This window comes from Lacerta agilis, chromosome 3, assembly GCF_009819535.1.
Source record: "Lacerta agilis isolate rLacAgi1 chromosome 3, rLacAgi1.pri, whole genome shotgun sequence".
Taxonomy (NCBI): domain Eukaryota; kingdom Metazoa; phylum Chordata; class Lepidosauria; order Squamata; family Lacertidae; genus Lacerta; species Lacerta agilis.
Window position 1 is genome coordinate 47,571,846 of NC_046314.1, and position 16,810 is coordinate 47,588,655.

General features: G+C 40.9%; 1 protein-coding gene and 1 long non-coding RNA gene across 4 annotated transcripts in view; one reads left to right on the forward strand and one right to left on the reverse strand.

Moving 5' to 3' along the window:
* Positions 1 to 1,932: 1,932 nt before the first annotated feature.
* Positions 1,933 to 11,598, forward strand: LOC117043639. 2 transcript variants are annotated; one of them, XR_004426214.1, is made up of 3 exons: positions 1,933 to 2,024; positions 2,484 to 2,565; positions 10,966 to 11,598. It is a non-coding gene; the product is annotated as an uncharacterized LOC117043639 (long non-coding RNA). The 2 variants fall into 2 exon arrangements; XR_004426213.1 differs by lacking the exon at positions 10,966 to 11,598 and adding an exon at positions 4,183 to 4,220.
* Positions 11,599 to 11,631: 33 nt separating this feature from the next.
* The window catches only part of PDSS2 (decaprenyl diphosphate synthase subunit 2), an 86,834-nt gene continuing 81,655 nt past the window's right edge, over positions 11,632 to 16,810 (reverse strand). For both annotated transcript variants that reach the window (XM_033143541.1, XM_033143540.1), the window contains exon 8: positions 11,632 to 12,662. In XM_033143541.1, the coding sequence (XP_032999432.1) occupies positions 12,504 to 12,662 (159 nt within the window). In that variant the 3' untranslated portion in view covers positions 11,632 to 12,503. The remainder of the gene's footprint in view (positions 12,663 to 16,810) is intronic.

Consider the following 16,810-nt stretch of genomic DNA (forward strand, 5'->3'; position numbering starts at 1 on the left):
CTGCGGCCACCCGGGACAGAGAATGTGCATGCGGGTGGGGGCGGGGAGGAAGAGGAGGTGGGGGAAGGCGGACTGATTAAGTCGGGGCACCACAGCTCGCGCGCGAGACAGAGAAGGCGGCGGCCCTCTTCGTTCCACACGCGTATTACGCATACCCCTCCCCCCCGCGCGCGCGCTTCTCAGCCCCGCCCCCTTTCCCCCGTGGCTGTGCCTGGTGGAAGGAGCAGCTAGTTGCAGTCGGGTCACTCTCGCACTCCTCCTCTTTGCCCTCCCGCCCGCTAGTTTACACACTAACGGCCACGCCACAAAAGGCAACGGTTAATAAAACACCCACATTGCCCTCCTGCGGTTTGCCGGGCGCTACCGAAGGTGGAATTTCCGAGCTGCGAGAGGAGAGGCATCTGAATTCATTGTTCAATCTATTTGTCGTCTAATACAGGACCATTCTGGGCGACCTATATAATGAACGTATATGGCCCTCTAGTTGGTCATGGAACAAACCAGAGGGGCAGCAACCATGGAATTAACAGGTCCAGCACCTGCTGCCGCTGCTACAAGATGTACATGTTGAACCGATGGGAGAAAACCCATACTTAACAGGACAACTTGCAAAAAAAACAACAACCCCTCCATCGGTCATCTTTGACTTTGAAAGAAGGTTCTGAAAGGTGATTGGAGAAATGCACATTGAGAGGGACAGAGGTGGTGAATTCTTTCTAGAATGCCTGGGGGCTGTCTTTGGGGTCTCAAGTCAGCGGCACCCTGCCTCAGTCTCAACTTCCATTCTTCATCATAGTTGCAGCACCCCCAAGGTCAACTGACCTAACCAGTCACGCTTCCCTACATCCGCTTCTGCGGCTGTTCAAAATCGCAATGGTATCTTGGCTAAAATATACGACCACAGATCAGGAACAGTACTGCTTAGGACTAAGGGGATGCCAGCATGCTTCATGAGCATTTTTAACTTAAGAGAAGATCCACTGAAATTAATGAGGTTACCTTAGTAATAGTTACAGGTAGGTAGCCGTGTTGGTCTGCCGTAGTCGAAACAAAATAAAAAAATTCCTTCCAGTAGAACCTTAGAGACCAACTAAGTTTGTTATTGGTATGAGCTTTCATGTGCATGCATAAGAAGGTTCATACCAATAACAAACTTAGTTGGTCTCTAAGGTGCTACTGGAAGGATTTTTTTTTTAAAATTTTGTTTTAACTTAGTAATGTTCATTAATTTCAGGTGGTCTATTCCAAGTAATTTCATTGAATATCACCCAAGGTTTCCTTTCAAAAACGGAAATATCCAAAAGTAAACACAATTTCTGACAAATACAAGCAGACAATAAGGGGTGGGGGAAAGAGAATTTGAGGAGCACATTGATAAAAACAGAAAAACACCAACAATTTTTATTTATTTAAATACATTAGAAGCAGACCAGCCCACTGGGTGTTTGAACCTTTGGACAAGGGAGTCAGAGGGCTGGTGAATAAATGAAAGGAGATTGTGGTGAAGCTGAATGTATTTACAGTGAAATTGAATGTATCTGTTTTCACGATAGAAGATGTAGGGCCCGGTCCTTGTGCCTGAAATTTCTCAGGAAAGGAATCGGGAGACTTACAATGGTTTTAGAAGCAACTGTGCTATACTTTGAGCAAACTCTGCTACTAGTGTATCCATGGGTTTTGATAAAAGTGCAGAAAGTTATTCCTAGGCACATTCACATTAGTTTGGAATAACATATGGAAGAAAAATCTGCTAACATCTCTCATATGCATGATGGCTTAATAGTCAAATTGGCTGAGTATGACCAGGCAAACTGGTTTGAATATGTTTGGAAAACATCAAACAGCAAGCACTTTTATGAATACAACGTAAACTCGGGTAAATCTTGATCTGATTTGCCTTAAAATACTAACATCCCAATTTGCAGAAATTCTTGGCTGAATTCCAGCAGCTGTTGCAGTTTCTCTCACCCCTGTGTAACACACCACCAGCAGGAACGCCATCTTCCACATGAGAGCTATTCAAGGTAAAGGAATCCCACCCGCTTTTGCACTGTTAATCATGTTGTTGTTGTTCAGTCGTGTCCGACTCTTCGTGACCCCATGGACCAGAGCACGCCAGGCACCCCTATCCTCCACTGCCTCCCAGAGTTTGGCCAAACTCATGCTAGTCGCTTCGAGAACACTGTCCAACCATCACATCCTCTGTCGTCCCCTTCTCCTTGTGCCCTCCATCTTTCCCAACATCAGGGTCTTTTCTAGGGAGTCTTCTCTTCTCATGAGGTGGCCAAAGTTAATCATATATGTAATTAAAGTGTTAAATGATTTGGTACTTAGTTCTTATTTGCTTACCTGAAATGCTTTACATTATGTTTAGCAAAAACACATTTTAAAAGTAAAGAAAAGCAAAAGCGTGCAAACCAGACTCTGCTTCAGAAATGAGAAAACATTTGCCAATTTGAACTCCACCTCATTTCTTACTCCAGAGTGTTGGCCTCAGGCACTGTTCCCATTAGGGGACCCAAGCCCAGAAGGGACCCTGCAGGCCTCAGCTACCCAACCTGGAATGTGAGTATACTGTTCCTCTACTAATTCTGATTGGAAAACGAATAAAAAGCACTGCAATTTCAAATAGACTATGCATAGTAAATTTTGCACACTTGTTCATATACAAAACAAAAACATTTGGGTGTGGTTTGCAGTGTTTTCAGTTTCCATTTTCATGCCTTTGATCCAGAAGTTACTATTTGATGCTTTTAAGAAACACCTCCCACTTAATTGGGGGGTGTCTGTTTTTCTTTTAGTTGTAATTAAAATTCACAGAGGGAAATGCAAGATTTATGATCTGGAACAAGCAATGGTCCCAAGGACCTTTAGAAATAGCAGTTTATTTAGTTTGAAAGCATGAGACTGGTACCAATGCAATCAATAAAATGCAGTCTGCACAGATTTAATAATCTTATTGCAGTAAATGCATGCAAAAACTACCCTATAAGATTAATACTTATATTTCCATTTCCCCTTTAATAATAATAATAATAATAATAATAATAATAATAATAATAATAATAATAATAATTTATTTATACCCCGCCCATCTGCCTGGATTTCTCCAGCCACTCTGGGCAGCTTCCAACAAAATATTAAAATACAATAGCCTAATCCATCAAACATTAAAAGCTTCCCTAAACAGGGCTGCCTTCAGATGTCTTCTAAGTCTGGTAGTTATTGTTCTCTTTGACATCTGGTGGGAGGGCATTCCACAAGGTGGGTACCACTACCGAGAAGGCCCTCTGCCTGGTTCCCTGTAACTTGGCTTCTCGCAGTGAGGGAACTGCCAGAAGGCCCTTGGCACTGGACCTGTGTCCGGGAAGAACGACACTGAACATTTAATGTGGGATTGAGTAGCATATTCTTGCTAGGCTTGTAGCCTGGATATTGGTGCATAAATGTCAGAATGATTGTGATTTGGTACTGTGACAACAGATCATCTTTCACATGTACCCTCATTTGCCTCTATCATAAGCGGCTAGTCATTAGGTCAAGGTGGGGCAGAGCCCTACCAGTATTTTTTCTGCAGGCCAGAATCCAAAGCTGTAGCCCAGCAATCCTGCATCACCAACAGGCAAATTCCTAAATCTCCTGTAATTCAGGAGTCTATTCTGTTAAATCTTTTCTGCCAGCCAATCATTGCTGTGGCTAACAAGTTCTACCCTTCACCTTTGTCTCCAGTTGTAAAAAAACCAAAAAAAAAACCTCCATTGGTTTGTCAAATCCAAATACATCTTTTAAATCTCCCTACACATACCAGGATATTCTTATTTGATCCAGCCCCCTTTATTCTAGTTCCTACAGGTGTAGCCTGTTCAGAAATCCAGTTAGCCTGACCTTTATCCAGGACACTCCACTCTATTTCCTATTCCTATTTTTTAATTCCCTAAAGGGTTTAATTCCCTGGTTTTGTTTTTTTCAATGTGGTGCTTCTGCAAATCTTGGTATTTCTGTAAGCTTGCTGATAGTGTATGTAGATGGTGTTGTTTTGGCTACTAAAGTATTCACAGATAGCTGAGTTCACAATTACTTCATATGACATGATTGTGTTTCTCATCTATTCATGCCTGATGTACAGTGCAGGTTGGGCAGCTGATGTTACATAATCAGATACTTGTTGACACACCATTTCAGGCAGAGATGCTGAAACATCAACCATAAACATTTAGGATTGGGATGCTAATGCAACAAGTTTAAACTATTCTGAAAGCGCTGGTGAACACAGCCTATATATTCCTGTCATCTATGAATAAATTGCTTTATTAAGCTAAAACGTGGAGAGTAGATTTGCCAAGACAAAACCACATTTCAGTAACATCCTTTGTTTCAAGCACTTTGTTATGCTGCTGTTGATCATAATGATACAAACAACGAAGTAATTGTACAAAATTATTGCCGCCGATTTACATATGAAATGCACACCTTCCACTGCTGCATGCCAGCATTGTTGAACTAGGTTATAAATAGTGGATGTGGATGTGTGTGTATGTGGGGAGAGAAAATGGTCTCTGATGAGCAAAAGCGAGGAATGAAGAGTTTTTCAAACAATGTTGAAGTTGGGAGATTTTTCACTGAAATCTTAGTTCATTTCGCATTCATTTTGTAAAAGGACAGCTGTACTGAAACTCCCACAAGTAAAATTCTGTGTCTCTCAAAATAAAAAACAATGGAATCCTGGAGCTAGGTGAAAAGTAGAGGTCATTCAGTTTATTGGGGTTTTCTTAACTGTAGTGCAAAGGAGTTTGTTCTGTCAGCACAAGCATTTCTGCTTTCCTGAACAATCTCCCCTCTTCCCCCCTCCAGTGCTGTTCTGGGGGTTCCCCACACCCTCCAGAGCAGATTTGGGGAGTGCGCCTGGAGGAGAGGCAAAAAGTCCCAACTTGTGCTGGCTTCTTCTTGGTAGGTCAGAAGCCCCTACTGGCCCACAACCTGATTTAAGTGGTCACAACAGAAGCATTACAAACATACAAATATATTGTTTTTAAAAAGAAGTGCTCCTCAGAGACTTGTTTGTGCTAAAGGTGAGTTGCAGGTCTGAAAAGGTTGAAAACCACTGGTCTAACTTTATGTTGCATGATAAGATACATCTGTGTACTAAAATCCACACCACAAAATAAATTCCAAATAATTTAGATCAGAGGTAGGCAACTTGTCATTTAATACAGGCAGCAAGGAGATAGAGGAGAGAGAGAGAGAGAGAGAGAGAGAGAGAACCACTTGTATATAAAAAGGTAATTCAGTGAGCCCAATATTGCAAATTTAAGTTAAAAGAGAATCCTGTGTTTAGAAAGGTTGAAGTCCATTTGGTAAGTAAACCAGTAGTTTTCAAGCTTTCTGCCCAGAGTGAATCTCTTCTTGTCTTCTTGCCATCCAAGGACTGTCCTACATATTTGCCATGAAATCTTTAGTGTATTACGTTAACATTCTGTGGTCTCTTCTAGTGCACACGGACACTCATTGATCAGTTGCCAGGTCTTGTGCTACTGCAGGAACTGTGGGCATGTTTTAGGGTGCATTCAGTGTTCTCCAGTCATGCTTAGTAGTGCAGTATCACTAAAAAGTGGATGAAATTCAGAAAGGTGTGTCCACTGAGGAACCACTAATACATTTTCTGAGATACACCCTACAAAACTCCCTATAAAAGTGGTAAACACATGGCCCATAACATGGCCTTGTTTTTTGGGTTTTTTTAAAGGTAAAGGTACCCCTGACCGTTAGGTCCAGTCGCAGACAACTCTGGGGTTGTGGTGCTCATCTCGCTCTATAGGCCGAGGGAGCCAGCGTTTGTCTGCAGACAGCTTCCGGGTCATGTGGCCAGCATGACTAAGCGGCTTCTGGCGAACCAGAGCAGCGCACAGACATGCCGTTTACCTTCCCATCGGAGCGGTACCTATTTATCTTCTTGCACTGTGACATGCTTTCGAACTGCTAGGTGGGCAGGAGCTAGGACCGAACAATGGGAGCTCATCCTGTCTACTAAAATAGGTAGCTGGTAGCAAATGCAACTGACAAGCCAGGAGTAGCTTTGGGGGAGTAATGAGGCAGCATTGACAACTCTCTTTGCCTAAGCTCAGTTTGGGTGTACATAAATGAAAGTGACAGGCAAATGATAGGGAACTGTGAGGTGACTAGCAAATAAGCAAGGAGAGCACTGGTTTCTCTATATTAAGGATGTAAAGGATTATTTTAGCATCTTTGGGTCTGACTTACATTTTTCTATTCCACATTTTTGGTTAGGCAAATAACTTTCCTATCATCAAGTTAATACTGCACTGCAAAAATGTTTTCTTAACACCATTATATTTTTAATAATATTGTTGCCAAAAGGTTGTTAGGAAATAAAATATTCATTTGAAAAACAATAGAGCCTCTAAATTTACCTTCACTAACCCGATGTCCTCCCAATGTTTTGGGCTGCAACTCCCATCAGGACGCCAGCACACTGCTGTAAGTTTAAAGCACTTGGAGAGCACCAGGTTGGTAAAGGCTGCCCTTAACTATATTAAGAAAAACTTTTTTTAAAAAAGTTGAAAGGTGTTCACAGAATACTTAATCAAAGGCCAACAATTCTATCATGTACACTTTAAATGATAATAATGTGTTTTTACCATTTGTCACTGAACTTTTATACCTTTTGATTTAAAAGAAAATATTAGAAGTTTAAAACATGAATTCATTTTATTTTACGGATGAGAGGAATTAACTCTCTTCCATCACAGGTATTTTTTAAAGACACTGATTCAATCCATTATTAAATGGAGGATTCAGAGCTACATAGAAGTGTAAGAATCTCTTACACATGGGGGAGCCAAAGTACTCTTCTGACTAATGAAAAGGGTTACAGTGATTTTAGACAGTAGTTGAGCAAGAACTTAAGATAATTTGAAGGGAAAAGGTACTATAAAACCTGGGTATGCTATGAGCAACACAAACTTTTCAAAAAACTGAAGGCTGGTTTGTAAAACTTGCTTCTTCATTTAGATGGCAGGTATTTTTATGCTTCATTAACTGTGCTAGGTTTGACCACAAAGTCAACTACTATACAAACACACCTACAGAAAAAAAATGGAATCAAAGATGTTATGGACAATACATGGAGATTTTCAGTAGAATAAAATGTCTGCAGATTTTTTTTTTTTTAGTAATGAAAGCTTTTTGGACTACCTGTGTCATCTTTCTGCTGTAGAGGTACTATACATTAATAATGTTGATATCCTTGAGGATCAGCAAAGAATCTTCTCCATACATGTGATGTGTCACTATTGGGAGTCATAAAGTCCTTGTGCCTATCTACTCTTCTTTGTGCAGTAAGACACCAGGATCCTCTGGGCGGCTTCCAACAGAATGTTAAAATACAATAATCGATTAAACATTAAAAGCTTCCCTAACAGGGCTGCTTTCAGATGTCTCCTAAAAGTCTGGTAGTTGGTTTTCTCTTTGACATCTGGTGGGAGGGTGTTCCACAGGGCGGGTGCCACTACCGAGAAGGCCCTCTGCCTGGTTCCCTGTAACTTGGCTTCTCGTAGCAAGGAAACCGCCAGAAGGCCCTCGGCACTGGACCTAAGTGTCCGGAAGAACAATGGGGGTGGAGACGCTCCTTCAGGTATACTGGACCGAGGCCGTTTAGGGCTTTAAAGGTCAGCACCAACACTTTGAATTGTGCTCCGAAACATACTGGGAGCCAATGTAGGTATTTCAAGACCGGTGTTATGTGGTCTCGGCGGCCGCTCCCAGTCACCAGTCTGGCTGCCACATTCTGGATTAGTTGTAGTTTCCGGGTCACCTTCAAAGGTAGCCCCACATAGAGCACATTGCAGTAATACAAGCAAGAGATAACTAGAGCATGCACCACTCTGGCGAGACAGTCCTCAGGCAGGTAGGGTCTCAGCCTGCGTACCAGATAGAGCTGGTAGACAGCTGCCCTGGACACAGAATTAACCTGCTCCTCCATGGATAGCTGTGAGTCCAAAATGACTCCCAGGCTGCACACCTGCTCCTTTAGGGGCACAGTTACCCCATTCAGGACCAGGGAGTCCTCCACACCCACCCGCCTCCTGTCTCCCAAGAACAGTACTTCTGTCTTGTCAGGTTTCAACCTCAATCTGTTAGCCGCCATCCATCCTCCAACCGCCTCCAGACACTCACACAGGACCTTCACCGCCTTCACTGGTTCTGATTTAAAAGAGAGGTAGAGCTGGGTATCATCCGCATACTGATGAAAACCTAGCCCAAACCCCCTGATGATTTCTCCCAGCGGCTGCATATAGATGTTGAAAAGCATGGAGGAGAGGACAGAACCCTGAGGCACCCCACAAGTGAGAGCCCAGGGGTCTGAACACTCATCCCCCACCACCACTATCTGGACACGGCCCAGGAGGAAGGAGCGGAACCACTGTATAACAGTGCCCCCAGCTCCCAACCCCCCTAGACGGTCCAGAAGGATGTTATGGTCGATGGTGTCAAAAGCCGCTGAGAGATCCAGCAGAACTAGGAAACAGCTCTCACCTTTGTCCCTAGCCCGCCGGAGATCATCAACCAGTGTGATCAAGGCAGTTTCAGTCCCATGATGAGGCCTGAATCCCGACTGGAAGGGATTTATCAGTGGTAACAGGATGTGAAGTCTACAGTGCCCTATACAAGATAAGATGGTAGAAGTTATGTCTGTGAGGGAAACAAGCTCTCACAGAAGTTGAAAACACGGACATATTACAAATGCTGGAATAAATAGTTTGAAGGTTTGTGGCAGTTGTTCTCACTCACCAACACATTCTTATATTGGAGAAAGTCACTTTGCAGTGCTAACCAGGGCTTTTCTTCAACAGGAACTCAGTTCCGGCACTTTTCAGGTAGGTGTCATTGCCATTCTAAGAGAACGAGGGAGGCTTTCATGGTGAGCTGTAGCACCTCTGTTTCTAAAAAAAAACAGCACTTGTGGTAACCAAGAATGTATATTTTATTTACAAGCAGTAAAAAACTGCATTTTTGTTACATCTGTAGCCCACAAAACATTCTGCATTAATAAATCAGGTTTTCTCTATATCTCTACACACAAATTATAATTTATCTTAATATTACAGATTGAAAAGCACAGAACAGGAAATTGAGTGGTTTGTGTAAAGTCACTCAGCAATCCTGACAGAACCACCTGAACCTCCTGATCATGTTTCTCGAAAGAGGCTAGCTTGAGTTCAAGTGGTGAATGGGGGGTTGTGATTTCTGTGCCTTTAAGGTAACAGAAAAGCACTTCTAAAAATCCTAACTGCCTTCCAAAGAACTGCAATATTTTTCTAATCACTTAATAGGACCAACTGCTAAAGGATCAAGTCTTTCACTTTTTACTGTCATACTTTATACTGAGAAATGTTAGGATAAAAAACATACTTAAAGGTACTAAGAAATAACATACCAAGTCAGGTAGCTCCAAATTAAGAAATGCAATATATTTTATATATGTACACCTCTTGTCAAGGCCTATTCATAATCTTCAGTTATTTAGAGTCACATATCATTTTGTGTCAGAAGTCAAAACAGCTTTGACTGGAACAGTTTGTAAAAATACATATCACATGCAATTTTACTATAGTGGCTTAAACTGCAATCCTAAACTTAAAAAAACTATAGTAACAAGCTATAGCAAAAACAACAACACCATAGTATATTTCAATGTATTGGTATCTGCAGTCTTGCATAGTTCAGGTGGCAATGTTTTTGTTCAATGCTTCAGTGAAATACCCTGCTAATGCACACACATGAACTTAATCCCTCAGAAACTTCTGCACGATCCAACAGGTATATCTCCTGTAACTGCCTTATCATTTTGTAGACTTGTTTAATGAGCGACTAGTTGATGTAAAAGGTTTGCTTGCTAGGATGAAGCATCCTTTGCCCATCTAGTAAATACAGGTACCGGTATATTGCTTAAGAGTGTGTTGTGGAATTTGGCTGCACCAGAATCAAAGGGAACAATTAAATAGGTGCAATGAAATCATTAGTGAAAAATAATGCACCTCATCCACCATGAACTTGTTAGACAACTGTGTTAACATAGAACTCACCATCAGATACAATTGTACTTGCATATGTGAGGTTTGGGGTCCAAATTCAGAGCAAACTTTTAGACTTCAGAAATATATTTGCTGATTTTTAAAATGTGTCATCCAAGCTAAAATGATGTCTAAATCAAGACACTTGCCAGAAATGCTCAGGTAGATGCTACAATTCAGTCCTTATATAAGTAAGGCTGCACCACTTAGTCCCAAGAGTTCTTGAGCTGTACCCTTTAGAAATAGTTTATTGCATATGTATTGGGTTCCAGCCCATTTTTTTCACTAATATTATAAATACTGGTGATGTTAGTTGCCAAGAGCAGGGCTTGGTCATTTTCTAGAGTTGTGTTGTAACTTGGCCTTTGAGGTTCCTCATCCCTAACCTAAGAAATAGTCTAGCATGATGCCAATGAACATAGGTGAGCTTTAGGCTTAAGTGCTGCCTCTCCATTTTTCTTTTCTTCCTCCTCATGTGATTGGAAGGAGACAAGTTTGTCATTTCATCTGAACTGCCAAATGGTGGTCAACATTAAGGGTAGAATTCAACATTGCTATTACAAATGTTCCATCTGTGCATGCATTTCAGCTTGCCAGAAGGAACAATTGCCTTCTTCCCATGTGCTGTTCTGGGGGTTCTCCCAACCTGCCCCCCAGCCAATTTTGGGTGTGTGGGTGGAAGAGGGGGCAAGTTCCATTGTAGAAGTCCTTATGCAGGGGTTCCATTGACAGGGTTTGTTAGGTGAATCCCACCCTAAGTAGGGGTTATTTGAAACAAGCCAACTTGAAGCCCTGGTTCTGACATAGTTTCAACAACAACATTCTCTTTGAAATGGAAAATACATTTATAAACCTGGATGTCCTCTTTCTCCAGACTGAATGTTGTTCAAGAGTCTATCAAGAACGTAACGGCTTGAGAATTCAACTGGTTTGATCTACATTTTCATCTAATTACAAAACTGAATTACAGTAAACCAGCAATGTTTTTGTAGTGCTAAAATTTAAGGTATCAAAATACATAAATCATGTTAAGCTTTTTAAAAGTCCTCTGAGAATCACATACTGGCCCATTATATAGAAGGTTTGCGACGCTTCACTTTAGTGTGTGTGTGAAGAAGTTAACTGAAATAACTCCACTTAGTGTTTGAGAGAGAGCAATGTAATGAAATCTGTTTGCTGTGCTAGCTGTCTCCAGATTGGGCTGTAATTACACCACAGAAGGAAGAAAGGTAGCTGAGTCTCAATCTGGATCATTTATGTAAACTCAGCCTTCTTGTCAACGATGTTCTCAGATTGCAAGCATGCAAACCACAAAAATCATCTCCTATGAACAAAATAGAGACAGTGTCAGATTGCAGGCTTCTGATATACCTTGTATTCTCTCTGTAATTGGACTTTAACATCTGACACAGTAAGGTTAAAAAACTTCTCATGTAATATACATCTATTCAGGGAATGAAATCCTGTACAGAAGGGGGTAGGGGGAGGGAGAAGAACTATCCTTTACTCCTTTCCTTTATGGCATAGAATTGACACAGAGTTGTATGAAGAAGCATTTATTTGGTGTGAATTAAAACAAAATGTTCAGTAAATCAAGGAAAATGTAGTACCTGCATTTGCTGAAATAAGTGACATATTATACAGAAGGCAAATATATTACCCTGGAAGTTTAAAACCCCACCCACTGAACCAAATTGAAGACTATACAAACAGCACGTTCAAAATTATTCTTTTCTGCAGAACCACATAAATATTACAAAGCTCTTACCATACCTGATGCGCGCTCTCAGCAACTCTTTCAAACACACAATGCATTAGGCAAAGGGTAATTTTATATGTAAATACATAACGAAACAGTGTGAGGAGACATAGCGGCATGTAGTCAGATAAAAGATTCCCTCCTTTCCCCTGCTAATTCATCGAGCTGCCCTTCATGTTGATAAATTGGTACATTAATTCTGGTTTTAAACAGCCCTCTCTCTGGCAGATTTAGAAAGCATTTCTCCCGACACCTGCAGCTTCAGGGCCCCCCTCTGTCTTCTCTAGTGCAGGAAAACCACAGGCCACCACACTGGCGCCATCCCTGGCTATGTCCAATCAATAAGGACTTATTTCCTGTCCATTTGCTGAGGTCACAGAAGCGAGTCTCATTAATTATTGCTACCAGTGCAGCCTCAAGTGTGCTTCTGGCATGACAAGTGAAAACTGTTTGACCTTTTTCCCCTAATTTTGTTTGTAGCAGTTCCGAAGGGTATATGTTAGTTTGGGAATGTGGTGAGTGGAACAAAAACACGTTTTTTAAAGCCACTGACACATTTAGATGCGGAGCAATGGCAGATCTTGACGCTCTCCACTATTATCTGTTCTGCTCATTACTGCAAACAAAAAGTGGCTCCTTTTCCCAATTGTAGATCATGAAAATCTTGTCACAGCATAAACAATGTTTTCTAAAGCAGATCTGGCCTCTGAGGGAGGGAAGCACTCCAGAGCCTCCAGTGCTCTGTTTCCATGGTAACGACATAGGTCAATAGCTGAAGTCACACCTTTGCCAGCCTTGATTGCATCTTGCAACTGTGAGAAAACACATGCACAATATCATCAGTTTTGACAGAAATAACTATATGCAGAATGCTAAGAAAACATTATGGATTCTGTATTTTCATGACCTGAGCTTCAAAGGACAGTCTCATTAAATGACTGACAAAAAAATGGAATCCACTATTCAATGAAACAACCCTAATCAATTTAATTGTTCTTTCATTTATTGATAATTCAAGATGCACCTTTCAAAGACTAATGTAACTGTAGCAGAAGGCTCTCAACTAGTCATGTGTACAATTCTTGCCTAATGGGAATAAGGGCAACAAATAAACTTGTACTTATAATAAATGCATTAATATGCATTTTTAACTGAATTTCATCACAAGCAAGTAGATTAATATGTGCATTTACTTTCATGTTGTGCAGACTACAGCACAGTGTATATTGTTCTGTTTACACATTGTAATTTTAATCTGGAGTATAATTTCAAAATATAATCCCCATGATGCTTGCAATCCACAACCTGTTTCCTTTGGAGTACCAAGAGGCAAACTGGCTGAGGAGTTCAGCCTATGGGGTGACCCACCAAACCCTGTTACTGTGCAATCTTCTTTCACAGGGGAATCAGATGGGCTTCTAGCTGGTCTAATTTAAATCAATGGGCACTGTGTGCATTAGAAAACATTTGCTATCAACAATCATCATTTCATCACTCTAGCATTGCATAACAGAAAAGGAAAAAAAACAATCTATTTCTGGATTTGTTTACAAGTATGACCAAGCCAAAAGTTAGATACCGGTATGTTTTAATCCCACTGATTCAACTGGAAAGTGTTAAGAATGTGCTTAACTTTCTTGTTGAAATAAGTGAATATAAAATGCTTAATTTCATCTGAATAATGCCCTGTATGAACCCTCGGCCTTACTAATGGAGAAGTGCATCATCATCTTGCACTGATGTGATAGGTTGCTTCCCTAACCTCTCAAGATACAATAGAGGGGATATTTATTTATTATGCTTTATATCATGTCTTTCTCCAAAGAGTTAAAAGTGGCATACATGGTTCCACTCCCCTATTTTATTCTCACAGCAGTTAAATGAGTCAGGCTGAAAGACAATGATGGAAGTTGCTCAGTGAACTTCATGGCTTAGTAGGTATTCAAGCCTGGGTCTCCCACCCAGTCCTAGCTCAGTAGTCTACAATACACGGGTGTACTGCTGTGCATCAGGAGTTATCAGAGTATCAAGTAACACAGGCATAGGCAAACTCTGGCCCTGCAGATGTTTGGGACTACAATTCCCATCATCCTTGACCACTGGTCCTGTTAGCTAGGGATGATGGGAACTGTAGTCCCAAACATCTGGAGGGCCGGTGTTTGCTTATGCCTGAAATAACATATTTATGCCCTGTGTACTAGGTATTAAATGTACAGAATATGTGCAAATGGAGAATGCCTCACAACTCTGTTAGTGAGGCCATGTGTCCCTTAACTACTGAAGCTTTTGCAAAACAAGCAATGCTTCTAAGTTTGTTTACACACCAGTTACCCTGAAGTGACTACTGGGACAGGTTGGAAGAAGAAGATTACTCAATTATCCTGCCAGGGCTCCCTGCTACTTAACTCCTCCAACTTTAAATGCACTCCATGGGAAATGCCCAATTTTGCACATAATGCTAAGCTAAACAATGACTTACAATGTACAAGTAGAAGTGTGGGTTTCCTAAGCAGAGATTTTGGCTGTTGTGCTCCTCCCCTAGTCCTGCTACTGCTGTGTTGCTTGGAAAGTAAGCCATGGTTTGGTTCAGTGTTACGTCTGAAGTCGGGCGTGTGCTTTTTCTGCCGCAGACAAAGCATGAGCAATAAAGCAATGAAGAAACATTGGCTATAGCTTGTGCTTTGTCTGCAGCAAGACAAATAACACAAGACCTAGTTCAGACATAACTTTTAAAGTCAAACCATGGTTTAGTCTTGGGTAGCACAGCAACAGAAGGACCTGGGGAGCAGCTGTAATCTTCACTCTGAGAATCCACACATTTGCTTGTTCATGCTTAGTCATGGTTTGGCTTAGCATTATGTGTGAACCGGGTCTATGAATCCATAACTGATAATTATATGATCCTTACATATGGAAGCTCTTAAAAACATTAAACACACATTCCTGTTGAAGTGTATATATAAAATTAAAAGGCAGGAAAGAAAATTTTCCTGCAATATTTACGGTACTTTAGTAAAAAAAATACTCTAAATGACATGAAAGTAACTTGAGAACTAGAAGCTGGCTGCAAGATTCATCTGCTTTATGTAGACAATTACACTTATATATAATGAATGGTTGTTCTTATCTAAACATGTAACTTAAGTGAATTAATTATGTATATTTGAGGATGAACTCAATTCTTAGCAAGGCATGGTACATTAGTGCTCATGTCCCCATTCATAAAAAAATTATTTCCCACATTACTTAGCAGTATACTTCAGGGGAAAATAGGTTTTTATGATATGCATGTACAGTGCAACATTAATTAAGCATTTCTTTTAGAGCCAACCACACTATACAGGATGAGTGGAACAAAGTATGTGGAGCAAGGTAAGAACAGAAACTTAATACTGCAAATGTGTGTTTGTTTTTGTGCAGATTTCTGATATTAGCAGGTGCTCCAATTTTGCAGCAAGCTGCTGATGTTTTGCTGAAGGTAAAAGGACATAAATTATTCTCTCAAATGGTGGACAGGTTAGAGAGATTGCTTTTAAAGAGGTGGTAGGCAATCATCACAAATGAATCCTTTAGAAATGGTCATATTCAGAAGGGAAGCTAAGGGACAGCTACAGATCTTGTAACTCAATGTTCCTTAGAAATTTGAGATATTCTGTTCCATAATGACTCTCTCTAAATGTCCTTGAACTGAGATACGTTGTACTTTTATCTATTTATTTATATCCTGCCTCATTTTTAAATAACCCAAGATTGCTGACATAAGGTAGTGGAATACAATAAAAAACTAAAATCAACTAGACCAACATAGCAGCATAAAAGTGTAATGACAACTGTCCCCTAAGTCATGACTAAAATCAAACTCCTCAAGATGCTTGCTAAAAGAGGAAAGTGAGAAAATGGTTTGCCAGAGAGAGCAAAGAGGTGTTCCATGTACTGATTGCGTTGACCCCACCCACCACAAGCTCATATTGCCCACTACTGTTAGCCCCACACAGATTACCCACAAGGAAATGCAACCCTCACAGAAAAAGAGATTCCTCAGCCCTGCTGTGAGGCCCAATTCCTCATTTCAAGTAGCCTTTCTGCAACTCTGCATGGTCAATAACTATTCTGGGGGGTTTCCTTATTTGCTGCATAGCAGATCTTTTCCATTTCTGAATGTCATTTTTTTCAAACTTGTGAGGTGGGGGCAGTGATTCCTATCAAAGTGTTTAGGAGGTTTTGAAGAGAATTTCAGAGCACTGCTGAGGAAGGCCTTCTGATTCTCTTTAGGTTCTACCACAGAAGATACTTCAGGCAGGGGCTGCTGTAGTATTTACACAAATTGTGAAAAGGACAGCAAAGACAAACAGCTAGCTCTAATAATAATAATAATAATAATAATAATTTATTATTTATACCCCGCCCATCTGGCCGGGTCTCCCCAGCCACTCTGGGCGGCCTCCAACAAATATCAAAATACAATACAGAGTCACAATACAGAGTCTCCTTCCCTTTGCAAATCTATTCCTCCCCTCCCCACCAAAACTTTTACTCATCAGCACTATTTCATTTAGCGCTCCAAAGCATTTCCCCATTACCATACCTGAATCACCAGCGCAAATATATTCCAGCCTTGGCACTTATGAAACTCAGCAAAGCAAACCCCACACAGGAACAATCTAGCAAATGCACTCACTGCATTCCAGCCATCCACAGCACCAGCTTCCCATCCAACCACTTCACACTCCATACATACAACCCCACAGTCCAAGCATCCCTGTCAGTCTCCCTGCTCCTACTGGGAATTCCCTGTCTCACTCACAAACTGCTTTTCACTTTCTATACGTAAAACTGGCTGTCCTTTTCTTACAAGGCATCCTATATTTAACCTCATAACTTGCTAAAAAAAAGAAAAGAAGAAAACTTAAATTGATTTGTGGTCAAGGAACTAACTAATGCATTAAGTGTTTGCGATGTT